The sequence below is a fragment of the Pithys albifrons genome, chromosome 9 (assembly GCF_047495875.1).
Source record: "Pithys albifrons albifrons isolate INPA30051 chromosome 9, PitAlb_v1, whole genome shotgun sequence".
Classification (NCBI taxonomy): Eukaryota; Metazoa; Chordata; class Aves; order Passeriformes; family Thamnophilidae; genus Pithys; species Pithys albifrons.
Window position 1 is genome coordinate 3,564,346 of NC_092466.1, and position 27,363 is coordinate 3,591,708.

General features: G+C 45.1%; 2 protein-coding genes across 6 annotated transcripts in view; one reads left to right on the forward strand and one right to left on the reverse strand.

Moving 5' to 3' along the window:
- The window catches only part of UROS (uroporphyrinogen III synthase), a 13,265-nt gene extending 12,100 nt beyond the window's left edge, over positions 1-1,165 (forward strand). For all 3 annotated transcript variants that reach the window (XM_071564215.1, XM_071564217.1, XM_071564216.1), the window contains exon 10: positions 149-1,165. In XM_071564215.1, the coding sequence (XP_071420316.1) occupies positions 149-295 (147 nt within the window). In that variant the 3' untranslated portion in view covers positions 296-1,165. The remainder of the gene's footprint in view (positions 1-148) is intronic.
- EDRF1 (erythroid differentiation regulatory factor 1) lies at positions 1,145-27,087 on the reverse strand. 3 transcript variants are annotated; one of them, XM_071564210.1, is made up of 25 exons: positions 26,933-27,087; positions 25,166-25,299; positions 23,651-23,717; positions 22,271-22,396; positions 21,672-21,796; positions 20,921-21,080; positions 19,554-19,655; positions 19,154-19,275; positions 18,298-18,409; positions 17,508-17,655; positions 17,325-17,433; positions 16,913-17,024; positions 15,790-16,050; positions 14,133-14,204; positions 13,296-13,446; positions 10,977-11,165; positions 9,098-9,298; positions 8,170-8,388; positions 6,681-6,904; positions 6,123-6,281; positions 5,541-5,690; positions 4,687-4,840; positions 4,298-4,413; positions 3,931-4,094; positions 1,145-1,876 (listed from the first exon to the last, which is right to left on the reverse strand). In XM_071564210.1, exons 1-25 carry the CDS (start codon positions 26,987-26,989, stop codon positions 1,717-1,719), a joined length of 3,594 nt encoding a protein of 1,197 aa, XP_071420311.1. In that variant the 5' UTR covers positions 26,990-27,087; the 3' UTR covers positions 1,145-1,716. The 3 variants fall into 3 exon arrangements, with proteins under 3 accessions (XP_071420311.1, XP_071420310.1, XP_071420312.1); XM_071564209.1 differs by having other exon boundaries at positions 25,166-25,374; XM_071564211.1 differs by lacking the exon at positions 19,554-19,655 and having other exon boundaries at positions 25,166-25,374.
- Positions 27,088-27,363: the final 276 nt, after the last annotated feature.

Here is a 27,363-nt window from a genome sequence, read left to right on the forward strand (position 1 = left end):
TGCCATTGCAGTTTACTGTCACTGGCAGTGCTGTCACTGGCAGTGCTGTCACTGGAATGTTGCCATTGCAGTTTACTGTCACTGGCAATGCTGTCACTGGCAGTGCTGTCACTGGCAGTGCTGTCACTGCAGTTCTCTGCCATTGCAGTTCGCTGCCATCGGTCCCACCACGGCCGAGGCCCTGGAGGCCGCGGGGCTCCCCGTGAGCTGCACTGCAGAGACCCCCACGCCGCAGGATCTCGCTGCTGCCATCCACAGAGCCCTGCAGGGCCACGGCTGCTCCTCACCCACCTGAGCACAGGGCGGGCACCGGGCTCTGGGACGGGCTTCCACCTGGCACAGCTGGTGTCCTGCAAGGAAGTGTTTTCTCAGGAACATACAACACTCTTGTCGGGACTGGTGTGAGAAGGTTGCACTGAAATATCTACAACTGTGGAATCTGTCCAGCATCTCTTAAAGCATCCAGCTCTTCCCCTTTCCTCATGGGAATGGGAGCATCTTATCCTTGAAAACTGTGAACCCTGCACACTGAGATCAGTTCCTCCCATCACCTCAGGTATCTCCCAGCACACCGGGCAGGTTTTAATTCCTCTGTATAATCACTTTTACATGCACCTCTTTTGTGAAAAAACACATTTCAATGAAGTATTTCCTTTTGTAAACTTGTTTGTTGTTGTGCTTTACAAATATTTGTATGAAAATGATGATTGTGGATTCTCAGTGGAGAGTTGTTGTAGTGAATTTGCACTGTCAGGGCAGCTGCTGCCCCTCAATATCCTTGCAGTGCAAGGCCTCAAAAATTTGGCTTTCTGTTCCTGCAAAGGAGGAATTATTAACAGGGAAATAAACTGGCTTATCAAAGTGAATAATGGTGTTGGAGTTGTGTTCTGGATGTGGTTTATGCTTTAATTGTTTATCTGTGAAAGGGGAAAAATAATCCTATTTAGCACTAACGCTCTAATGCCAAGGGATTCATAGATTTAAATCATAATATACTCAGTTATAATCCTCCTGAAAAAATGATGCTTTGTGTTGTTAGCAAAGTGCCAAGGCTCCTGGAATAACAGAGGAACCCTCATTTGCTGCACAGTTCTGGTACCTGTTGAGGGTCATAACCAAGAAAAGGCAGACTGATGAGTTTTTATTTAATAAATAATTTTTTATTTAAAAATATCCTCTCATTTATTCACAGTTTCAAGTCTGAAAAAGATAATACTATTCTTGATCAATTCCAACACAGCTGAAACCATTCACTTTCCAAAACAAAATCCCAGAGATGGCTGATAAATTTGCAAAAGTCCCATCAAAGGTAGAAAGGCACAACATTTTTGTGCAGGATCCTCACTGGAATTAGAGTAGTGCATCCACAGAACCTCCCTGGGCTGCCAGGAGCAGTGGGAGTGTTCCAACACAGCCCTGCCTGCAAAATACATTCCCTTAAACACCAACCCAGAGCAGCTGAGAGGTTACATTTTTATGCAAGACATGGACAGCACTGCAAAGCCTCCAAGAGAACATCATTAATCTCTCCATGGTGAAGAACAGTAACATTTATACCCACAGCTCCAACCGGGCATTTCAAACAAAGAAACGCCGCGAGCCGAACAAGGCGAGTTTCCTCAGCTTCAACAGGCCTCTGTGCTTTCCCAACAAATCCCAGGGAATGCAGACATCCCATGGGAGCAGCCTAGTGCCCCCAGGCCCTGTGCAGGGCAGTCACTGGCTGCCCTCGGGGCCGGGATCCAGCTGGGCCAGCAGCCCCAGCAGCAGCTCCGTGCGCTCCAGCAGCGTCAGCCCCTTGTTGGCCGTGGCACGGAGCAGCAGGGAATACACCTGCTTGTTTGTCTTCAGAGCCACTTCCTCTTCATTCGTGCCCCTACAAAGCAAGCAGAGAGTGTAAACTGTTTACCTGGCCACGATACTTTATTCTGCAGGCTATGAAATTTATTATTAAATGACAGCATTGATGAGCATCCCTGCTGGGGTTGTGGAATCTCCTGTTTGCTCAGCTCGCCCCATTTCCTGCTGTCTCACAGCACTGCAGTCAGAGCCCTCTGCTCACACTGCAGGAAGGAGCATAAAATACAAATGAGCCCTCTATTCATACTGCAGGAAGGAGCATAAAATACAAATAAATATTATACAATATAAATAAAATGCACAGGCAGCAGTCAGGTTAATTGCCAGTGCTTCAGGAATGACTGAGAAACGTTGAAGCAAATTAAATTCATCACCCACTTGGCAGAAACCAGACAGGTTCATTTATTATACAGAACAGGTAGTCAATAAAAAGCCACTGAAATGCAAAGTATTTCTGGGATAAGTTACAAGAATTCCCAGAATAAAGTACTACTTGGAATTGCTTTCCCCTCTGATCTGCACAGCCGAGTCCTGTTCTGCTCATGCGTTTCACTTCGAGGGCAAAACTCTCATTTCATCCAGTTTTAGTGCCAGTCTGCAAGTTTTGCTATCAAACATTAATTTGCCCTCGTGTTCTCCTGTTCCCTGCACCTGAGACCCTGGAGCAGCATTTGTGAGCTCCAATTTCCTCCCTTTTCAGCCCATTATTAAGGCAGAAGACAGACCTTATCTTCTGCAAAGCAGAAGGGAGGAAAAGCACAGAGGATGTGCAGAAGGCCCTAGAAAGGTTAAATGAAAGGTAGTTTTGAGCTTGGCCTCGAAGTGTGGAGAAGCTGAACATATTTTAACAGAAACTGTAACACGTTCAGTGTGTGGAGCCTTCAGTACAAAACCCCACTCAAGAGACAAGGAGGACAAAGTAAACGTGGGGGGGAAACCCCACAAACCACAAAATGAGGAGTGCTTTGTTTTACAACACTTGCCCCTGCTGTGAGACAACAGAACTAAACAAATTTACTCCCTTACCTGAGACATCTGCTCAGTGACACACAAATTACCCCTCAGGCCTCTGCATTTCCCATACTCAGATTGCCACCTTGTGGGAGCTCGTTTTCAGCAGGTGACAGCACCCAACACTGCCTGAAGCACAGCTGAGGACACACACAGGCTGTGATCTCCTCCTGTTCTATTTACCAGGCTCCCACTATCAGCAGACTGTGCACAATGAATTCACTTCACACTTTACTTTTAGCCAAACACCTCTTGCATCAGCAGCACTTCATTCCCAAGAACTGTGAACCCAACCTCCAAGCCTAAAGGAGTCCTCTAAATTTAATGCCACATTTTCATAACTTTATATAACACCAGAAACAGCTTCAGCTCCCTCTCTGTCTCCCAGCACTGCTGATGTGCCCACGTTTATTCTCAAGTTTCTGCTTGCCAAACCAAGATACAGCCAAGGATCAGCAGCACACAGCAGGTGCTCTGTCACACATGCAGCCCAGCCTCAGTTAGGACAAAGGACACCACACACTGCTCCTCATTCCCTGGACAAAGTTTGATTAAAATAAAACACCATGAGAAGTGTGCAGCAAATTCATGTCAGTTAAACTGTCTGGTGTGTGAATTTATACCTATGGCAAACACAGGATTTATATGCTCTAAAGGATGAGCATCATGAGCCATTGATGCTTTATCAAATGTTCTGTGGTGTCTGCTTTGTGCATTTCAGACCACATTTACAAACTAACAGTGTCCTTTTTGAATACAGCCATTCAAGTCTGACTTTTGGTCCTCGCTCAGTCCTGGACTGGTATGAGAAAAGAGGAGAGAGAAAAAAGCTTCACACTCAGTAAAGATGTTTCTTGGCCACTCCCTCAGTTACACACAAACCCAAGAAAACACTCAAAATTGATATGATCAAGGCATATCTCATCTCCTTCTCTACATAGAAAGGTCATCTCCATAAGGGAATAAATAATCACATTTCCTTAAACTTAAGAGTACCTGGTTAGTCTGGATTTGTGGATGACAATCACACTGACACACAGGTACCAAGGCCCAACTTACCCAAGCTTCTTTTTGCTTGAAGTTAAGAGTTTGATGGACTGGAGCAGAAGGAAGGACATTCTGGACTCAAAGATACTGAGCAGTTTCAAGACCTCTTCTTTGTTAAGGCCCACAGAGGAATCACTTGGTGCCACACTCTCAGCAGGACTTTTGTCTTTGCTTATCTGCAAGGAGAGAGGTGATAAAAACCATTTCACTGCCCTCCACCATTTAAACACAGGCAATGAGTCAGAAAACCCCACCTGCAGGTGAGCTGAGTGGTAAATGTGGGAAATAGGGGCTCAAATTGCCAGCAAGGGACAGGCAGACATCAGCAATTACTGCAAGTAATTCAAGGAGGGAGGAGGTACCACACCACTGGGCTTACCTGTTCACTCTCTGCCATGAGCTCCTTCCTGATGAGCTGGAATGCACACTTGGTTTTGGTCATTATATCCAGGGCACCAAACAGTGTCTTTAATTTCCCAGCACTGCTGTTCTGACCTAAAGCAGTAAAAATGAAGGACAAATAGCTTATGTTACAGACTGTTCTTTTTCTTCCAGTGAAAGATTACAAGAGTTCAGGAGGAAAGCACATACTGTCCAAGTCAGCTGAAAACCAGCAAGATAAAAAAGTCTTGTCTCCCCTCCTGAGGAAAATGCTATTCTGAGCAGCAGATAACCACACTGCTGTCACACACAGTGTGGTTATCTAAAAACAACACTAAGCAGGTAGTGGGAGTTTGGAAAGCTGTTGCAAGGCAGAGCTGCACTTACTGGCCATCTGGAACTCAGCAAAGGCCACTCTCTCCAGCTGCACACGCAAGAACTCACAGGGAGCGTCCCTGAGGAGCTGGAAGAACCGCACGGCTTTGCTGTAATGGAGCTCAGCAAGGACTCGGTGCTGCTTCCTCAGGTGCTCATCACCCACCTGCATGGAGAGCAGGGCACACAGTGAGCCCCAGACACTCTGCATGTTCTGTAACTACCTGAAGGGAAGTTCTGGCCAGGTGGGGGTTGGTCTCTTCTCCCAGGCACTCAGCAATAGGACAAGGGGGCACGATGGGCTCAAGCTCTGCCAGGGGAAATTGAAGTTGGAGAGCAGAAAACTTCTTTGCAGAGAGAGTGCTCAGGGATTGGAATGGGCTGCCCAGAGAGGGGGTGGATTCCCCATCCCTGGAGGTTTTTCAACTGAGCTTGGCCGTGGCACTGAGTGCCATGATCTGGTAAAGGGACTGGAGTTGGACCAAGGGTTGGACTCGATGATCTCAGAGGTCTTTTCCAACCCAATCCATTCTGTGATTCTATGGATGTGGCACTGAGTGAGAATCCACCACGTCTTGATCCAACACTACTGTGATCACCAGCCCATGGCACAGAGTGATCAAGGGTTGGACTTGCTGATCTCGGAGGTCTTTTCCAACCCAATCCATTCTATGATTCTGTGATTCTGAGGCAGCCATTAGCAAGGAGCATTTGCAAGCTGTTGTGAAATAGCTCACATTTCTTTGGTTCAATAATTGAAATAAATACATTCCAACTACAGGTAAAAGGATAAATCCCACTCCTCACCCCCAGGGGGCTGTTAAGGATGGAAGTGTTGCAGCAGAGCAAGGCAGTGTGCCCAGTACCTGGTTCCTGAGGCAGCTGTGGTACATGGAAGCCAGCCTGTGGTGGATGGTGGCAGCCCGGTACTGGCACAGGGGCTGTCGCTCACACACCGTGTCCACATCACAGTGCTTCAAGGACTTCATCATGGCCTCACTCACCTCCTTCTCTATCTACAAGACAAATGAATAAAAAAACCCCAAATCTAAAAAAGAGTCCCCGGAGAGGGACTTTTCACAAGGGCATGTAGTGATAGTACAAGGGACCAAGGGCTTAAGCTGAAGAAGGGGAGATTTAGATGGGATATTGGGAAGGAATTCCTGGCTGGGAGGGTGGGCAGGCCCTGGCACAGGTTGGGCAGAGAAGCTGTGGCTGCCCCATCCCTGGGAGTGTCCCAGATCAGGTTGGACAGGGCTTGGAGCACCCTGGGCTGGTGGGAGGTGTCCCTGCCCATGGCAGGGGGTGGAATGAGATGAGCTTGAAGGTCTTTTCCAACCCAAACCATTCTATGATTCCACAATTCCAACACCGATTTTGCTGCCTGTTCAGTTTTTCAGGAAGACAACACTGCATTTATCCCAGATGTGATGATTGCTCTTTGTCACCTGTTCCTGAGCCTTTCTTGACAAGGGAGCATAGTCCTGCTGCAGAGTTGCCATGGTGAAGTAGGTGGTGGAGAGCTCCCAGTTCACAGAGTCCCAAACAGCTGGATGCACATCTCTCTTCCCCAGTGACCTCAATGCCTTCAGATAGTAGTCAACAGCCTACAGATGAAAAACCATGCACATGCACAGTTACTGCCTGCATCTGCAACAAGCAGAAATTAATTTCCCTTTACTCATCCTCAGGGGATTCTCAAAATATCTCTCTGGGCCTTCTTTATTTTACACCCATTTGGTGATCCCTTTACTGCTGACCATGGGATTCTCTCTCCCTGGTGTGTGGCACTGCAGTATGTTCAACATCAGGATCTGGATGTCACAGCACCAGAGCAATGAAATCCAACCCCAACAACAACACCAAAGCCTGCACGGCAAGAATTGGACAGTATGAAAGCAGGAGAGGTATCCCAGGTTATTCCACACAGACTTCACATATTCACAAACACTTCCCAGGAAAGGTGCATCAGAGTCTTGGCCAGGCTGAAACCAGGGCACTGTTACCTTATTGTAATAAAGGGCCTCCTCTGGGGAGAACTCCCTCTTGAAGTCGCCTTCAGCAGCACAGTGGGCCTGGGCACAGATCCTCATCAGCCTGCCCGTGTTGCACAGCAGAAGGGCAGCATTGGTGGCATCATCAATGGACTCGAAATTCTGAATTCCCTCTTCAAAGCACGAGAAGCTTTTCTTCCAGAGCTGCTGCTCCGTCATCGACACGGTTTTACTCACTGGGGGAAGGCACAAGACTCAGAGACTCACTCAAGGTCTTGAAAGACACTCAACAAACATTTCCATTATGTTCTCTGTCTCATAAGTGACCTTTTAGAATTTACAGGTGGGGAATGATTCTGAAGACCCAGTTCATGGAAAATACTCCTAAGATTTCCATATGAATGAGGGTTTAACACCTAAAGTGCACTAATACACATAATATACTTCCAAAAGGATTCCTTGTGTGGAGTCTCACAGTGAAAGGATTTTATATAATCTGCAGTGTCTGGTAAGAGGTATTAGTGAATGAGAGTCTGAAATCACAGAATGACAGACAATTCTGAGCTGGAAGGGACGCATAAGGATCATCGAGTCCAACTCTTAAGTTCCAGTAACACTACACACAAAACACCAGGAAACTAACGGGATAATAAACCATATTTTGTTTTCACAGTAACATTCAGACTCTTGGAGTTACTACTGGAAACTTAAAGCATGAAACAAATAAAATGTGACTTACACACAAGTAAAATTCAGTCTTTTAAGCTTTGACTTTGGCTAAGTAACAGTTCTGAAAAAACTCAGAGATGATGACAAATCACAAAATTGAAAGTCCAATCCCAAATCCTTCAAATGTTACTTGGACAGAGGTCACAGGAAGCAGCTGGTATTTGGGAAGCTGGAGCTGTTTACACTGAACCCTAATTTGTTCTAGTTTGTATCACCCTTAACTTGGGGGCAAGACATTTTACTGGGTTTGTGCTCAAGAACAAAGCCCACTGAACACCTGGCCCTACAAAACAGTTTAGGCAACTCCATTTCCTCAAGAAAGCTGACCAAAAATAAGCCACAAGGAAAGCCTCCAAGGATTTACTTACTAAAATGTTCACAGGTTGACTTTATTAAAGCTATTCTTAAGTTTCAATTAAGCTTCTTCTTGCTCATGCTGGGCTAAACCAAACACACCAAGAATGCAACATGCCCTTCCCTTCACAATAGTTTAATGTTTCCCTGATGAACTTTTGAGGGCATTCTGAGATTTTTTTAAATTATTTCTCTAAAGCTATATATTCCCTTATTCACTTTAGGCTTAATTAAGTACAGTGCACAAGCCTCAGTAATCTGTTGAAGATAAATAATTAGAATGGGCATTAAAAAATCACGTAGTTATTTAAATGCCATTTTTATAACTGGAAATATTTGTGATTTTGTGCATTATTGGTGAGCCTGATCACTGCTGTAGCTCCATGAAAGAGTCAGAAATGGGAAAAAGGACACTTGCCCACTCTCTCTGTCTGCACTGCAGCAGCCTGGTTCATGTAGAACACTCCAATCTCATTCCTGATGTTGCCCATCCTCTTCAGCACCTGGATGTGCTGCTCTGGGTTTTCCTTTTTTAAATTACTGAACAGCAGGATTTCATAAGCTGCTTCATAACATTTACAGCTGACAGAAAGCTGGTACTCCAGGTCTGTGGACAAGTCTGTAGCCCAGGCAAATACTGGAAAACAAAATGCAAAACCTGCATGTCAAACAGTATTTCCCAAAGTTAAATCTATGCTCCGTGTGAGTGTGTGTGTGTGTGTGCGTGTGGCTCGGCTTCACGAACAAAGATTTGGGAAGGACGTGGCTGAGCCCTTCCAGCCTGTGCAGTGGATTTTAGGTGAGGCTCAGCGTGCACAGAACTGGCCCCACCGTTTCAGTCCTGAGGTTCATCTGCCACGGCCGAGCGAGCTTGGACAGTGACAGTGAAGTTTCTCCGGACTAGAACCTACAGCACCCGGCATTTCCCAGGAGGTCTCCCATCCAAGTACTAATCCGGGGCTGACCCTGCTGAGCTTCCGAGATCTGACGGGATCAGATGTCAGGGAGGCATTTAACTGCCTATAAACCTGTGCTAGTCTGGAGGAAAATGCCCAGACAGACAGCCAAGTACAAGACCCATGTCAGAATGATCCCAGAGACAGGTAAATTTTACTTATGACTTAATTAATTATTGTCTTTAGTTTTACAGCTTCAGCCTTGTCACCCAGTATCATAACAATCTCCTCATGCATGACAGGCATGAGAAGCTTTCTCTGAAGAAAACAGAGGTGAATGTAACAACCCCTCTGCCAGAAATGTGCCCAGTGCATGGGTTTGAATGAATGAAGTAACCTGTGTCTGTCATATACCCAAGCTCTGGCAGTGCCCTTGGGTCACGATCATACCTTGGCACCTGGATTCTCTGTGCAGGCTGTGCAGTATCTCCTGATCTTCTTTGGTCTGGTAGTTGTACTCTTCCAGGTAAGCTGCTCTGTTGTTGGCATGCTGAGCCAGCATGAGCTGGATGTCCCCGCAGAGGGTGAGGCACTGGCACAGGAAGAGCAGCACCTCGGGCAGCAGGCTGCCACACAGACAGCAGTACGTGTCTGGGGGGAAACCCAGGGATCAGCCAGGGGGGGAAAGAATGACATGGTCCAAGGCTTGACACAGACTGACAACACAGCTGGGGTTTATGTGACCTGCCTGCACACTGAGAGTCAGTGGGACAACACAGGTCCCTCTCAGGACTAACCTCCTTTATAGAATCATAGAATGGATTGGGTTGGAAAAGACCTCTGAGATCATCACGTCCAACCCTTGGTCCAACTCCAGTCCTTTTACCAGATCATGGCACTCAGTGCCACGGCCAAGCTCAGCTGAAAAACCTCCAGGGATGGGGAATCCACCCCCTCTCTGGGCAGCCCATTCCAATGCCTGAGCACTCTCTCTGGCAGGAATTTTTTTCTGATCTCCAACTTCAATTTCCCCTGGCAGAGCTTGAGCCCATCGTGCCCCCTTGTCCTGTTGCTGAGTGCCTGGGAGAAGAGACCAACCCCCACCTGGCCAGAACTTCCCTTCAGGCAGTTCCAGACAGTGCTGAGGTCACCTCTGAGCCTCCTCTTCTCCAGGCTAAACACCCCCAGCTCCCTCAGCCTCTCCCCACAGCACTTGTGCTCCAGTCCCTTCTCCAGCCTCGTTGCTCTTCTCAGTTGGGTTGGAAGAGACCTCTGAGATCACCAAGTCCAACCCTTGATCCAACCCCACTGTGATCACCAGCCCAGGGCACGGAGTGCCCTGGGCTGGTGATCACAGTAGGGTTGAATCAAGACATGTTGGATCCTCTGTCCCTGGAGGTGTTTCAGAGGACACTCAGAGCCACATCCAGTCCCTTCTCCAGCCTCGTTGCTCTTCTCTGGCCCCGCTCCAGCCCCTCAATAAAGTCATAGTTCCTGATGGCTCAACAAGAGCACTCTGGTAATTATTACAATTGCTAATCTCAAGTTTGACTAAAGGAAAACTGACTTTGTACAGATTAATTCAAATAAGATACAGTTTGATAAGGTACCTTCCACAAGGTAGAAGTTCATTCTCAAGTCTTTAAAGGACTGAAAGCTGAAGAGTGCTCTGAGTTATTGGTAAGCACGTTGATGCTTTGTGCTAAAATCAAGTGGGTTTGCTTTATGATGCTCGTCCTGCCCCAAGCCCCACAAAAATGGAAGCCAAACAGCAGCACTATAGCACTAAGCTACTGGCACTTCCTAATTAGTTACTCTCATTATGGCAGTATTAGCCTAAACAGCCTGATCTAATTCCTCATAATTCAAGTAATAGAAGATGTATTTCATTTTACAGGAGCATCCAATTCCCCTGATGAACAAGTCTGGTATTCCTGGGAGTCAAAACTGTATTTACTGACATGGGAACCACCAGGCATTTCCAGGGAAAACACACCAGCTTGCAGGAATAGCACCTGGAGCACAGAGTACTGTCTTGGCCTTGGCAGCAGGGCTGACTCCCCCAAATTCACGTGCTCTGAAGCTCCAAATGTGCACTCAAGTTTCTCAGTCTGTCAGAATGGGAGTATCTTTCTATCAATCAGTGACTGGAGTTACCTTCCCTACAGAGTTCTGTCCTGAATAATGAGCCAGACACTTGGTTTGACTAACACAAGGTTGTCAGTCTTGTCACTGCACACCAGTGGGATAAATCATGCACAGCAATACACGACACTGAGAGGAATGTCCAGGCAATGGCACAGGAGACAAATCCCTTCTGACAACTCACCATGGCACTGCAAAGCCAACTTGATGTACCGGAGTGCTCTGCCATATTTCTGCAGAATCATAGCAGCATCAGACAGCACATAATAAGCTTTTGATGACTTCAGAATGAGCTGGAGTTTCATTTTATACTGCCACGACCCAGGGATCATTCCTGACTGACTGGAATGCTTCCCCTTCTGGAACGAGCCCACTGTAACAGAAAGAGAAGTTCATCAGTAAATCTCTCTGTAACACAGGCCAGAGACTGGACACAACTCCATCAGCTGAGACAGGATGGAAATGGCCTGATTACAGCCCTGCACAAGCAGAGCTATCCCAGCTTGTCTGCCACCACATTTATCATCTGCAGAACAGACCCAATCCTTGGCACTTTTCCACGTACTCCACCTGGCATCAGGATGCTGAATACAGGGAGACAGGGACAGTGCAGCTCACCTCTGACTCCAAACAGCTTGTGAAACACGAGGGCAGGGGCCCAGGCTACTCCCTTAGGCAGCAGCAGAACAGAATAAGAAAGCCACAGGCAGAGTTTGCCATGTTGTGCAGCAATTCCTGAAGATAAATGGTGTTTCTGTATGAACAGCCTTGCTGAGAAAGCCTCCATTTGTGGGTTTAGCCTCCAGCACAGAAGGAACTGGAGAACCTCATCCTTCCCACAAGGAAAACCAATGACTTTCTCACACTCATTTTGAGATATCCTCTGTGTAAGATTCCAGAGTTTTCCTTTGATGCTGCAGCAGTTATGGAAACACAAAAAACAGGCCACTGATTTAAGGCCTGTTCTTGCCAAAAGACAGAATTTTGCCCTGGCAATATTTGCACACAGAAACGAGTCTCTTGCTTGCAGGTGGACCTGCAAGGTCTGACTTGTAAGCCCATTATCTTATAACAATATGTAAGTATATAATAACTAAATATTATTAGTGAATTTCTAAGCACTGCATGTTCTATTAGGACAAAGACAAAGCTAATCCAGTGACACCCCACACAGACACACTGCACATACACTGTAAACATGTTCAGAAGTAGATCAGGTTAGACATTCCAGGAGTGGAACTATCCTTTCTGTATGTATGTCAATACATGTGGCAGAGAAACAACATCACTGGCATCACAGAAAACAAACCCAGGTACTGGAAAAGCCAAAGTGGACAAGTAGCAGTGCTGCTGCTTCGGGGGTGAACTCGAGCACAAATCCAGACACCAAATTAAGTACTTTTTGTGCAATATTTGCCTCCCATCCCCCAGGAAACACTTGTTTCTAAACTGCACAAGTATGTGGGCATTCTCCCTGCCAGCTGGCAAGGAGCTGCAGTGTGTCACCAGCTCCAAGCTGTGGAGGCAGAAGACACAGCCTGGCTGCAGGAGAGCTGCTATCAGAGCACTGTTCCTGCTGAGCTGACCTTGGTAAAGCTCCTCAGGAAATCTTGGTAAAACCCCAAAACTTTCTGATAGAGGCCTTGAATTCTGTGGTCATGTATCTGACAGTAACTAAGAAAATGTGTGAATATCTACAGGTCATTCACATCCCAGAGACAGTCAAAAAATTGGAAGAGAAACACAAGGACATGTAATATCTCAAAACTGAACTGTCTGATTATTTAGAGATTTTCAAAGGGAGAAGGGAGGAGAAAGCAAAGAATAAAGAATTGTAAAAATAGGCAAGACAAATTTCTTACTGAGCTATGCTTACAGGGCTCCTTGCCCTGCAGAGAACTCTGCTACTTTCAGAATAAAAGTCTTTCCTATAACCTTTTATGTCACTCCAGACAGAGTCTGAAACTTCTGGAGTCTGAGTATTTAAGCAAACAAAACACCTTTTATTTGCTGCTTCCTTCCCCAGTTGTTCAGGTACAAAAAAGAAAACAAAATCCTAGTTAACATTTTATATGCAATTCAGCAGCAAGCATCATGTAGGAGCAAAACCTGCCAGAAGGCAGAAGTTCTAGAAAACATCCAAGTCACACTCCCAGAGAAATTAAGCCTATTTTAAAAACAGCCCACAGAACTTTAGGAGCTCCACCTACCAAACCCCAAAATACCAAGCCCTTATGCAAGTCCTCTGAAAGCCACATCTAAATAGGGGCCAGTAAAATTATGTGTTTACTTATAAAAGAGTCTTTGATATGCAAAATATCCCAAATGAGCTTCTCTTTCATATTTAAAAAGGAACAGACTGTTCTCCAGTTTTAGGTGTATGCTTTTCCTTAGGCAAAAGTGTAATTAGTGACTTAGCACACTGCTTTGACAATCAAAATAAACCAGCAGCAGTTTGTGTTGGCACTGGAAAGGGCTTATTTTGCACAACAATACAACTTACTTTTGTCTAAAAATAAGGCCATCTGTTTCTCCAGACACTCGGGACCACCACTGGTGGATTCATCTTCATACTTCAACGGGATTGGAGTGCTGGGGTCGGCTGCAGGAAGGTCACCCTCTTTCTTAACACTGCTGTCAACAGACTTCAAGCCCTGCAGAAGAGAAGAAATAACTTCCTTCACCTTGAGAGCAGCTTAGAGCAACCAGAGAGCAGATGAAGAGCTGGGGAGGAGCTGAGGTAGTGTAATGGGTTTGATCCAGGCTTCCTTAGTAATCAGCTGTAACTCGGGAAACGGGCATCACGTAAGTATCCACACGTGTTTTCCATGTAACAAGGGAGGATGGACTAAGAGAGGGGTAGGAAGTTAGTTTTTCATTCTTCTTCTGTCAAGGCTTGGGGGAGCAGAAGTAACCCAGGTGTCAGTCCCTCACCAGAGTGCCAGAAAGAGAGAGAAAAAAAAAGAGAGAACTAGTTTTCTCTTGGAGTTGTTTGGTGAGATTGTACTTTTTGCCAGTTTCCTTTCTTCTTTAAAGTTTTTGACTGTATTTGTCTGTTTTGTGTTTGGGTTTTTTTTTTGTCCCTCCTTGTTCTCTCCTCCCTTTTCCCCCCCAGGGCCCTTAATAGTGTGTAAAAATTGCATATGTAGTTGTAAATGTTAGAAAATATATGTATATTCTAATTTGATTCAGTTTCTTTTGAGTTCATGCTTTCTTTTCAGGTTTTTTTCCCTTTGCTGGGAAGAGTGTGGGAAGGAGGGGGGAAGGCAGTTTGGGCTTGGCAAGAGGGCCGGGCTAAAGCGAGACAGGTGGGATGGGGAAGCTGAGGGAACTCACTCACCTCCAGGACGTGGTTGAGCACGAGCCGGCAGCGCTCCTCGGTGCCGTGGCACACTGGGAATGCACAGCTGGGCTGTGGGGCAGCACAGAGGGAGGGTCAGCAGGGGAGACAGGAACACACTGCCCAGAGGCAGCATTAGGACTGAGATTAGCTCAGTTGGTTAAAACTTGGTTGTAATAACACCAAGGTCATGGGTTCAATCCCCTGTGTGGGCCATTGACTGAAGAGTTGGACTCGATGATCCTTGTGGGTCCCTCCCAACTCAGAATAGTCTGTAATTCTAAGTGTTAATGGGACAGTTGAACTCTACACTGAGAAGCACCACAGCATCCCTTTCCTTAGTCTCAGTGGCACTCTGCTCCCTCCTGCTATTCCAAGGACAATGGGAAGCAGAGATGACTCTATTCCACAACATCCTTACAAAGGCATCTGTAGGTACAGAGAGATCAAAGGTGAGCAATTCAAATCTATATGGACTCAGTGAGACTGAAGCAGCTGCCAGCTAAGAACAAACAGGGCCACAGCTGCTGCTGGCCAGTAAAGGAGAAATCACTCCCTGGGAGCTCTCAGCTACTCCCCAGAAGTTTCTCATGAGAACTCTTCAAGCTTCCCACAGGATTCTGGAGATGTACCCGAAAACAGTCAGGATGAGTTCACCAAAACATTGGACTTGTGAGATATGGATTATAACCAATTGAGGTTTGTAGCTTGATGGTGTGAGGTTTAATTCAGCCAATAGAAGGTGCCTTAGCCCTATATAAACCATATGCAATGTGTAATAAAGGGCATTCACTTGATCAGCCCTATATAAACCATATGCAGTGTGCAATAAAGGGCATTCACTTGATCACACTGGTCCGTGCGTGGTGTCCTTATTCCTCCACTTCTTAATTGTTTACTTTAGGCATCCACAAAAGCTTATCCACTGGAAGATAAGCAGATTCAACACTGCACACAAATCACTTATTCAGCCTATACAAAGCTGCACTTTTGTCACCTTTGAACAACTCAGTGCCTTGGGAGTTTTCTGAGGGAGGTTTGTACTCTTGTTTTCTTCTGGGGCAGAATAGAAGGGGTGGCAGAAAATCAAACACTTCTGCACCTGGAGAAATTGTTTGGCTTCAGCTGATGGACTTTGGGAGTGTTAGAAATTAAGACAGCAACAGCAGTTACAAATTATTTTAAGAAATCTCTGCACATGTGTACATATGGTGTCTAAGGGGACAGCTGGATTCATATCCAGGGTATTCCTGAAACTTCCTTGGCATCCATGTGATTGATAAACCAATAATCAAAATTGTAACACTGTGATTGTGAGATTGCTCTATAGGACCAAAAATGAAATCTTTTTTCTAACATCTGTACTGAGGAGAAAAAATTTCAAGGAAATGAAAGCAGCTGTCTCCTGACCAGTGACCTTGGAAAGGCAGGAATAAGCAGAATAATGTCCTAAGAACATGTGGGAGATGGTAGGGAAAAATCTACACTAAACTGTCAAATTCAAACAACTCAGATTTTAAGGGTAGCTCGTGAAAAGTTTCTTCCCCCACTACAGTTACCCTGAAGACAAAACTAAGAGGGGACTGAATTTCACCACCCAGTCTGGTCACACAACTGGATCTCCCAAAGAAACCCCTTCAATCCCAGTGTCACTTACACGGATTCGATGCACAGACTTGTACTTTTCTGGCACTGACAACTCTCCAACAGATTTGATTATTGCCACTGCTTTGTTGTCATCTGGGGGATCAGAACTGTTGCTGTAAGAACCATTTTCATCACTGTCTGGCATTTCTTCCTCTTCCTCGCTGTAACTCTCATCAGAATTCCCATTTATAGGGAAGTCTGTGCTGTCTTCTTTTTTAGGTTCATCCAACTGGAACAGCTCTGATAACATGTAGTTTGCTGAGGCAATAATCTTTTTAAGGAAGAGAAAAAAAAGTAGTCATTCATTTACAAAATACACTTTTCTGGAGAGATGAGAACAATATAAATTATCTTAGAATAAAGAGTACAGAGTACATGCTAATAGGTGTTTGATGACCTGTAAATAGAGCCTGGTCAAGTTCCCTGACAGGGAACAGGATCCAAGACTGATCAAGTCTAGAAGAGAATAAAAACCTACTGGGAAAGAATGAGTAGTGCCTATTGTAGATCACAGGAGACAACACAATGAATTTAAGCAAGAAAAAAAATTGAAGAGATTCTACTGGGATTTCGAGAATTTTTCACAACCCTGATCTACAAAATTCTTAACAGTTAACATATGCCATGTCTCCTCTTGTAATCAAATACAATCCAGGTTTTTCACATCACATTTTTGGGATTTTCAGTTGAAAACAGCTGAAATCTAAATCATTTAGAGACTGTCTAAGACAACCCACTTGCTCCAGGCAGGTTACTCAGGACCATGTCCAGTTGGGCTCTGAGTATCCCAAAGGATGGAGACTCCAACCTCTCTGGTTGACCTGTCCCAGGTCACCTCCAGAGTAAAAATGTTCTCCTAGTCACACTAACACTGTCTGTCCAAGATCTGCTCCCACTGGGTTCTTTGGGAACAAAAGAGCAAATGTAATGGCAAGTTCCCTTTTAGAGAGGGACAGAAGACTCGTGCAGCAATGAGGCTGCTAATAAAAAAAAAAGTGTGGGGATTCTTGAAACATAAAATCAATTTTTAAGGTTGTAAATAAATCTTAACTCTCTCCCTTGGGAGGAGGAATCAGCACATACAATGTTGGTGTGTTATAATGACATTTCTATTATATTTACATCAAATTTACCTGAGGATGTCTGCCATTGTCCAGTAACTTCAGACAATTCAGGAGCAATGTTCTGATAGTGCCATAGTGCTTCTTGTTCTGGTTTTTCTTCAGCATCATATTGCAAGCAACTCTAAAAGGAAGTTGAGCAAAACAGTAAAATCCCTGGGTAATTTCTTTGTGCTAGGAAAAAAAGAAGCTTTAAACAATTCTACTGCAAATGGAGATGTTCCAAACTTTATGATGGCTCTGCAAGACTTTCTCAGCAAGAAAGTTTATGTGGAGAAATGGTGAAAAGGAGAAAGTCTATTTTGATTTAGTAGGACTGAGGTTATCAGGTTTATTTGGTCTGATTGTCATTTCATTGTGATTTTTGGTCTCAGTGCAACTGCACCAAGACCTGAGTATTAGAACAAAAGTGATGAAAACTCACTTGTAGAGAAGAATTGCCACTGGCATTGTAAAAGGGTTTTGGTATTTGTCCTCTGTCTCTTCACAAAGCGTGGTGAGGTCATAGAGCTTTACTATATCACTCCCACTTGCTGAAAAGCAAAATCTTTCATTATTACACATGATATTACCACAAATCCTTTCAAATTCATCTAAATCTACTCACCTTTGAACAACCAGTAAGTATGTCCTTCTTTGGTGCAATTTGATTTCAGAAAAGACAAGATATTTTGAGCAATATCTTTTATCACTTTGGTAGAAAAATTTGAGTTTTCCAAATTGGGAATATCTTCAGTCTTGATCATTTCATATTTCTGCAAAGAATGTATGTCAAAACTCAAGATTAGGAGTGTTTTCTGCCACCTACACCCCCAAAATTCATATATCAGTGAGTCTATGGCTGAAAGAATCAAAAGCTACTATAAAGATCAATTAAGTTCTATGGTTTGCTTTAAGCAAGAACATCTTGACTCAATAAAAGCTTTCAGAAGGATCCACTTCTGTGACAAATATGGAGAAAAGAGATGGAAAAAAGGGGAGAAAGTGCAAGATTTATTTATTACTTCAGTGAAACCTACTCAGCCCAGGAAGCAACTACAGCCTATCAGGACCCACAGAAACTCAGCTGTCTATGGTGAAACAGCCTAAACAGACATTCACAAACCATGCATGTCTTGGCAAGGGAACACTGCAGATTTTAAGATGTAAGAAACTGATTTCTGCTGTTGCAGTTTTTATTTTTGCCTTCCCTCACACACCAGGGGAAGAAGGAAGGCATGAAAGGCAGGGGAAAAAGGAACACTATTTTTAGATGACTGCTGCAAGCTGTCTAGAGGCTGCTCATCCTGCAACACAGGATTCTTGTAGTCTTTTTGTCAGTACACTAAGAGAGATCTGCTGCAACTGAAGCAATTTCAGCATCTCCAGAACAGATTAACACAAAGGGCCAGACTTACCTGAACAATTCCATTCACATGAAAGCACATCACGAGCTCTGGTACGTTGCATATCAAGTTGTCCAACCAATAGTCAATGCCTGTTAGCACATTTATTGGCTTGTTGTTATCCCTGAAAACAAATATGTCTAGTGTTATTTAGGTCTTTATTCACTGTTCAGAAAATATCAGGCATGTTCAGTAATGCAATTGTTATTTCAGTCACCTGAGAGTGGATGGATACTAAAACAATTACTTGGGAATTGTTGTAATAACAAGCTACATCAAAAGAGGATACTAAAACAATTACTTGTGAATTGTTATAATAACAAGCTACATCAAAACAGACTTACTGATCTCTCCAATGGAATATGCTCACATTCCACCAGCAGTTTGGAATTTTTGCCCACACATACTTTAATAAGATTCAGATGTCACACTATGACCATGATAATAAGTACTAAACAAGTTCTAAAGGAATACAATATTAACTGCAACTAATTATAGCAAAGACCTTCTCCCAGACCTTCCAAAATTCCTTGGAGAGCAAGGCACTATTAATTCCTAGATGTGTCTTGAAATGATGACAAATACACCATGTGAGTTTCGAGTTTTTGCTCATTCTTTGCCTATGCAGAGGCAGGAACAGAAAGGCTGTTCAAGGGATCAGCATTAAGTTGTGACTGGAATAGTTCTTACTGTTTAATAATATTTTCAGTACTTATGCCCAGCTTACTTACTGACATTCAGAATCACAGGAGGAGAAATATTACTGCTCTCTTTTATACAAATAGCAAAAACCACAGGGAGATAAATGAGAAGCAAACAACATATCAGTCAAGGCTGGCACATGTACCTGCTGAGCTCCCAAGCTCACCTGAGACGCAGGCTCACAGCAGGGTATCTCCCACCTCCAAATATTGGCATGTTTGATCCCACCAACATGTGGATATCCTCAAAGGTCCACAAGATGTTACGAACAAAGTCATTTTTTAGCCCCTTCATTAAGAGAAAGAAGATTTGGTCCATAAAACTTGGTATAAAGCTTGGTGTCCAGGACATTCTGTGGAATTATGAGGCAGCAAGAGGCCAAAGCAGCAAATAAAGGACAGCACGAGATGCACTGGGCTACACGTTCACAGGAGCTGCAAACACTCAGGGTGCAGATGCCACAACAGCTACTTCTGCAGGGGACTGAGGCTCTGTCTTGGTTCCACCTTAGCCCAGATTCTGGGGGTGAGGTTAGAAGGGGGGTTCAGGGCTCACAGACAGCATACCTGACTGCTCTCCCCGTCACTGAACAAAGGAGCCAGGTTTTGTTCTCGGGGGGCTGAGGCCACGTGCCCCACTAAGCATGAGGGTTCAAGAGGCACACTGCCCTGTGGGGAGCACAAGGACACGGAGTGACTCTGCTGCTGGGGTCACGTCAGGCCATTCCAAAAGAATATCAACAACAACAGCACATAAGGGAAAAAACTTTAACACCTTGAAATAAGGACCTATTAAACTACCAAAAGCCTCTAGTCGGTGACTAGAATGTTTCTTTTCTATAGATAATACCAAAGTTCTGTGCTTTATTTATACACTCAGAGGCTCTGGAAGGAAATCAGAAAGTATTTATAGGAACTCCTCATTAACCCAGGGTCAGCACCAGATTATCAGTCTCCAGAAGCAAAACCTCTTCTTGCTGTTTTATTTATAAATTAAAGAAAACTACACTGCAGTGCACAACAGCCTCTTTATGATACACAGTCTGCTGGATTGGGCAACAGCTCCTCAAGAGGGTGGAAGAGACAAGTTGTCCTTTTTCTAACAGCTTCCAAGTACTGAAATAGTTCTCCCCTTGAGAATATTATCACACCACAACACATGCAGTTACATTTTTATAGATAATGTAGGTTAGAAGCTCCCTAAGCTGGCTGACCAAGACATTTGGCATGTGAGTGGTAACACTGTGCAAGCACAATTAGAGCATCATGATGCTATTAATGCAGAATGAATACAACAGATCTTTCAACCTTTCCAACATTTAATCAATTCCTGGCTTATATTACTCAAAATCCCACAGGAATTAAGTTTTCATAAGTTTAGCCACAGATGGAAATCCTGAATTAGGGCCTGATAATAATCAGTTTGTTGCATAATTACTATAAATATCTCCCTTTTCACTTGTGTACTCTCACAGCAAGCCTTTGTAAATGTCGCTGAACTGTTTTGCAAACATTTTCATAGATGTTCATCTTCCTCTTCTCCTGTTAAGTCAAAGGCCACAACAGACTGATTTCAATGACATATTTAAAAAGAAAGGCCAGAACCTCAAGCTTACACAGACCCCTCCTGAATTATCACGATTGTCCTGCTTTTAGATAAGGTCATTGATGGTTCCTCCTCACCAAATGCTTTATTTCTTAAAAATGCTGGGATGAATAACAATTTAACAGTAGAGTGGCAGGAAAAAAGTAATTTCAGAAATTCAGAGCTGTGAAACACTTGCATAAGCTAAACTGCATCTCCTGCCAAGCTCTCCTCAAGCCTTAGTTCAGTTCTTTCAGCAAAGAGTTCTGCAGCAGCACCTCTGGAAACATTTCAACATCTATGTCTCTACAGACACTGAGGTGCCACTTAAAACACCCCACACACCAACCTGGTTAGAGGCACCTGGATCTTCAGATAACGAAGAAGGCATTTCAAAAGGAGCTGGCCAGGAGGCCCTTCCTGCTTCATCACTCTCACCTGCAACAGGGCCCTCCTGGTGCTGTTTGGAAGTGGAAGGAACAGGCTGAGCAGCTCCATCACCATTAATGCTGCCAAAGAAACATTGAAAAGTTCAGCTGACTACAGGCAAACAGATCATTTTAGAATTGTTCATAGAATCATAGAATGGATTGGGTTGGAAAAGACCTCCGAGATCATCAAGTCCAACCCTTGGTCCAACTCCAGTCCCTTTACCAGATCATGGCACTCAGTGCCACGGCCAAGCTCAGTTGAAAAACCTCCAGGGATGGGGAATCCACCCCCTCTCTGGGAAGCCCATTTCAATGCCTGAGCACTCTCTCTGCAAAGAATTTCTTCCTGATCTCCAAGTTAAATTTCCCCTGGCAGTTATGTCTGTTATGTTATGTCTGTTCTCAGCAAATGACTTGGCTAATATGCAGCTCATCAAGTCATGCTGTTTATTTTATTCTTTAACACTTCAATTTTAAAGTAAAATACTTCCATTTCTGTTAAACATTTACATGTTGTTTCCTGACCTCAGCCATCAGTTTCCTCTGTATTATAAGGCTAAACCAGTAAATAAGACAGACCATACTGGAATTTTAACATTTACTTCAAGACCAGAAACCACGCAAAAGTAAGTGATGCAGAATTCAAGGTTCATGCAGACATAAAGTTACCTGTAATACAAAAATTTAGAAAGTATGGCCTTCTGGTACCAGTGTTCTTTACTCTTCTTTTTTCTTTGCCACTTCTGATCAATCAGCCTTTGATAAAACTCTTTCAGCCACGTCCAGTCCCCTGTCTAGGCAGGATCAGAAATATGAAATTAACACAAAGAAGCATCTGCAAAGTAAACAAAGGGCCTTATAAACTTGCAAATACTCATCCACAACCAGAAAAGAAGCCCAAAAATAACTTCACAGCTGAAGTCCTGAATTGGTCATTATTGAAAATTTATCTTGTAGAGAAGTTAAGTTCTTACTTCATTAGAAAGTAAGAGGTTACAGGGTAACAAATATTTAGTAAAAATAAAACAAATCAAACAGTACAGCAATACTGAAGTAATTCCAGGATGGTGGGACATGGAAATTTAATGCTACAATGCCATAAATACATCAGGTGAGGTTCATGGCTAAGCTGATGGCAAAGCAGAGCCCCTCTGGTGCTCATGGATGACTCTTAGGAATTTCCACACATATTTCCTTGCTGGGCACTCTATTCCTGAAATAATGCCTTCTGGCCACGTGCCACACTCAACCAAACCCAGCTGGATCACCTGGGAGGATCTCATGAAGAGCTCCTGAATATCCAGCTCGTCCAAGAGCAGCGTCCGCCCGATGCGGTGCACGGCCATGCTCACGTGGGACTTGCTGTACGGGATCTTCAGCAGCTTCTTGATGTTCTGGCAGGAGAAAAGAGAGAATATTCACTGTCACTGTACTGTGCAAAAGGAAGTTTTTAGGAAACTAAGGCCCCATCGGGGTAATGGTGACTTGGGAAGACAAGCACCATCACTGCAAACATAGAATCACAGAATGGATTGGATTGGAAAAGACCTCCGAGATCATCAAGTCCAACCCTTGGTCCAACTCCAGTCCCTTTACCAGATCATGGCACTCAGTCCCCCCTTCCTTCTTCCCCCCCAGGCCCTTTGGTCACCTGGGATACCTATTCCTGGCTGTGATTCCTCCCAGTTTTCCAGGCATCCCCACCCCCTCACCAGCACAGCAACAGCAGCAGCAAAGGCCGTGGCTCTGTGTAAGCCCTGCTCAGCAATAACAAAAATATCTCAGTATTATCAGCCCCGTGTTCAGCACAATTCCCAAACACAATCCCAGACCAGCCACTGGGAAGGAAATTCTCTCAGGCAAACTCAGCACACACGGTCAGGCAAATAAACTTTACAGGGCCAGGGATTTTAAGACCATTCCAGGAGAAAATATATTTGTTGAGGTCAGAGAACACAGATGGCAGTTACAGAGAGATCAAGTAGTCAGGAAAAATGACACACATGGTTTAAACATGTTCTGTCTTTTGATAATCATGGCCAGGTATCAACAAAAATGACCAAAAATGCCAAGTGGATGGTTTGGATTTTAAAGCTTTATCTTCACCACAGGAATACCAACACTTTGTCAGGTGCTCAGAGGAATCTGGACAGAGGATCTAAGTCTGAACACAAATCTGCCAAATTTTAATACAGTAAATGTTGTTTCTTCTTCTGAAAAGCCTCATCTCAATTCCACAGGTATTACCAGCACCAAAAAGCTGACACAAATCAGAGGAAAGAAGCAGCAAGTTGGAGGGGAACTTTCTCTTCCACATAAAAATAGAAAAAGAAATCATCTTGAAAGTAATAATTCACTTCAGAACAACTAATTTCAAACACACAAGACCACTGCCCTGCAAGACTGATGTGCTGCATTCACTAAACTGTGTATTTTAGCTGAAGATTTTTTGTAGAAATGCACAGGAAATATGATTTTCTCTCTGCATTTCTTATTCAGAATCACAACTCCCTCACATGGCAGGGCAAAAGTGTGGGGGTCCTCCCTTTTCCCCAAAGGACACAAAGATGCCAGAAAGCCATGACAGTATCTTAAAATATTTTATGCAGTGTAAGAATTTATGACAGAACTTAAGAAGTTGTACATACCTCTGAATCAGACACGACATCCACATCATTCCCAACGGAGTCAATGAAGTCATAAGCCATCCCAAAGCTATTTCAGAAATATTACAAGTTAACACAGGTGCAACACGACACCACAGAGCTGGTTTTGACACCTATTAAATCTTTGAAAGGTTTTTTTCATCATTAAAAAAACAGCTAAAACTCATCACGTGTAATGAGGCCTAAAATTAACACAATAATTTCATTTTTATATTCTGTAAGTTTTTCAAAGACATCTTTGAAAGTGCTTAGATCTGATTTCAAGACATTCTAAAACACTTAAGCTTCTGTTGAATTCATGAAAAATTTAAAGTGGTTGTTAGGACAGCTATGGGAAATCAGAGAAATTGAGTTGGTGTTTTAACACAAAAAATAAGAGTTTTTCAAAGAGTTTCTCTTTAAGGCATTAAGCAAATTGAACACTTTTCTTTTAGTAGCTATCACTTAATTTGGCCTCTTATTCACGTTTTCCAAAACTGCCCTGCATGTTGTAACAGACTTATCCTTGCACATTCCTCCACCCTCATTAAGGCCTCTCTAAATTACAAGCCACTTAAGTTAGAACATTTCAATGTACAGATCATTCTCTAAAATTAAACCAGATATTACTATAACCCCAAAAATACACGATGTGCAAGTGTCCAAAGTTCTACTTTTGCTATCAGCTTTTTAATACTGACACCAGAGGGAGATTCAACTGCCAGACTATGTGACAAACATAATATCTAAAATAAACAGGAAAAAATCATAAAGCCTTGACAAACATGTTATTCTGCTCAAGAAAAGCACAGCTCCTAAAAGAGATTATGAGGATTTAAACACGGACCCTCCACAAACTGTTACAGTTCACTGAGTGGTTGATTTGCTGTCAATTTCCTTGTTCAGCACAGGATTTGAGCCTCCTCAAATGTTTATAAACACAAAAGTGTTTATAAACACTCTGAACTCAACTCATTCATCTGTTTCACAAACATCCACACTGAAAGGTAACACTGCTCTTTGGGTGTGCCCCTTATTTCACCTCCTGATGTAAATATGGAATTCCATTTGCCTTTAGTTTGTCAGGTCCAGTTTGCAAAGATCCGGAAGAGCCATAAATTGGCTCTTGGCTCCCAAGGGAACCACACTTGGTTCATTTTCACCTGCTGTCAAAGGCAGACTGAACCAATCCAGTTTAATTCTGGCCAACCAGGGAAGAACAGAAGGTCAGTTTGACTGTCTCAGCCAAGGTGTCAAGGTGCACTGGAGCAAAATAATAATCAACATCACTAATCATTTACAAAGGAGACCAGATTAGAGCACAAAGGGAAGAACTCAAGATGGGAAAGAAAAGGAAGAATCATTAAGACAAAGCAATAGAAGAAAAGGAAGAATCATTAAGACAAAACAACAGCTTGTTGTTATGGTAAAGTCTGTACTTTAAATGACATAGATTCCAAGTCCACTACTAGAATTCTTCATAAAGGCCTGGAAAAAACAGGGGCTGCAATTCTTTACCTTGAGAAGGGTTTACTTTTCTTGCTGTTGCCCAGAATGGTTGTCCCTGCTGGTCCCAGCTTGGCACTTTCACGTAACCAGTTGGCCGGGGGAAGCTTCAGGTCGGTTTTCTCCTGGAGCCGGGCAAAGGCTGCCTGTGGTGGGGCAGAGGAGTATTTCACCACTGCACTGCTCTTCACTTCATTGCCTCCAAGGAACAGCACCGACCCCTGCTTTGCACAGAGAAATTAAGTATTTGATTTATAAAATGTTGGCAAATAAAACTATCAGGCTTGCTCTGTGATCAGTTACTTTTAACGGTAAGTGACCAAAACCTAGTCCTGTATTCACTTACCCCTTTTTCCTGCACGTGGTCATGAGTATTCCAGTTATCCCAATTCCAACATTTGTGTCAAGCATAAGCTCCACTTCGAGTTATCAAGGAATCATTAAGGTTGGAAAAGACTTCTAAGATCGTCGAGCCCACCCTGTGCCCGATGCCCACCTTGGCAAAGCCCTGCCAGCCCATCGAGCCCACCCTGTGCCCAATGCCCACCTTGGCAAAGCCCTCCCAGCCCATGGAGCCCACCCTGTGCCCAATGCCCACCTTGGCAGAGCCCTGCCAGCCCATCGAGCCCACCCGGTGCCCGCTGCCCACCTTGGCAAAGCCCTCCCAGCCCATCGAGCCCACCCTGTGCCTGATGCCCACCTTGGCAAAGCTCTGCCAGCCCATCGAGCCCACCCTGTGCCTGATGCCCACCTTGGAAAAGTCCTCCCAGCCCATCGAGCCCACCCTGTGCCCGATGCCCATCTTGGCAAAGCTCTCCCAGCCCCTGGAGCCCACCCTGTGCCCGATGCCCACCTTGTCCCCCAGCCCAGAGCTCTGAGTGCCACGGCCAGTCCTGCCTTGGACACCTTCAGGGCTGGGCACTCCAAACCTCCCTGGGCAGCCCCTGCCAAGGCCTGACCACCCTTTCCAGGAGGAAATTCCTGCTGCTGTGCCCCCTGCCCTGGCCCAGCCTGAGGCCATTCCCTCTCCTCCTGGCCCAGGAGCAGAGCCCGACCCTTCCCCGGCTCCTCCCTCCTGGCAGGGATTGCAGAGCCAGAAGGTGCCCCCTGAGCCTCCTTTTCTCCAGGCTGAGCTCCCCCAGCTCCCTCAGCCCCTCCTGCTGCTCCAGCCCCTTTCCCAGCCCCATTCCTTTCTCCCTGGCCCCTCCATGTCCCTCCTGTCCCAGAACTGCCCCAGGTGTGCGGTGCCCTCAGCAGGGCCGGGCACTGCCCCGGGGCGGGCACACACACACCGGGACTGTCACACACTGGACTGTCACACCAGGCACAGTTATTGAGGTGAAATCCCTCAGAAAGTCCAAAACTAAAGCCTGACTCCCACTGAGTCTGACAAAGTGTCCGCTAACACCAACCCGCTTCTGCCTCCACAAATAATGGTAACTACCGCTCAGGGCTGCATTTCTATTTAAGAACGGCCAAGGGCGGCTGTGCCAGCGCGAGGGGCGCTGAGGGCACGGGCTGAGCCCACAGCACACACTTACATAAATGCGCTGCCCTCACACACAGCAGCAGCACCTCGCGATTAACGCCTCATCATAATTACCGCGCTCCGGCCCCGACAGCGGCATTCCACAGTGGCAGAAGCATCAAAGCACCGCTTAAATCGGAGCACACCAGGGAATGTGAGTGTGTGTGTTTGTATGTAAGTGTGAGTGTGTTTTTGTGTGAGTGTGAACCCCCTCAGCCCCGCGACTCACGGCCCGCCCTCAGCGCCGCTACCTGCTTGGGCTCCTCGGCGTCCCCCCGGAGCGGGGCAGCAGCGCCGGGCTCCTCCATGGCCGGGAGTGAGAACCGGGAACCGGGAAAGGGAAATGGGAGATGGAACCGGGAAAGGGAGAGGGAGAAGGAGCGGAGCGGGAGCGGCGGCGCTTCCCGGAGGCGCCGGGCCGGGAACTGTCACCTCTCGCGAGAGCAGCGGGGCGGGCGGGGCGGGGCCGGCAGCGGCCACGGCGGGAGCGGGGCTGGGAAAGTCCTCACAGATCGTACTGGAAAATCCCTCACAGATTGTCCCGCCACCTGTCACCCCTCACCGAGCCCACCCGGTGTCCCCTCACAGAGCCCACCCGGTGTCCCCTCACCGAGCCCACCCGGTGTCCCCTCACAGAGCCCTCCCTGTCACCCCTTACAGAGCCCACCCGGTGTCCCCTCAC

Bases quoted from the DNA above. Each gene is read 5' to 3' on its own strand.
- EDRF1 (XM_071564209.1), bottom strand. From the start codon at position 26,989: ATGGAGGAGCCCGGCGCTGCTGCCCCGCTCCGGGGGGACGCCGAGGAG. The intron at 21,081-21,671 runs GTAACTTTATGT...TTTCTTTGGCAG, and splicing joins TCTAAATTTTTGTATTACAG to CATTAATGGTGATGGAGCTG. The intron at 4,414-4,686 runs GTAAGTGCAGCT...TTACTGCTTTAG, and splicing joins TGCTGAGTTCCAGATGGCCA to GTCAGAACAGCAGTGCTGGG.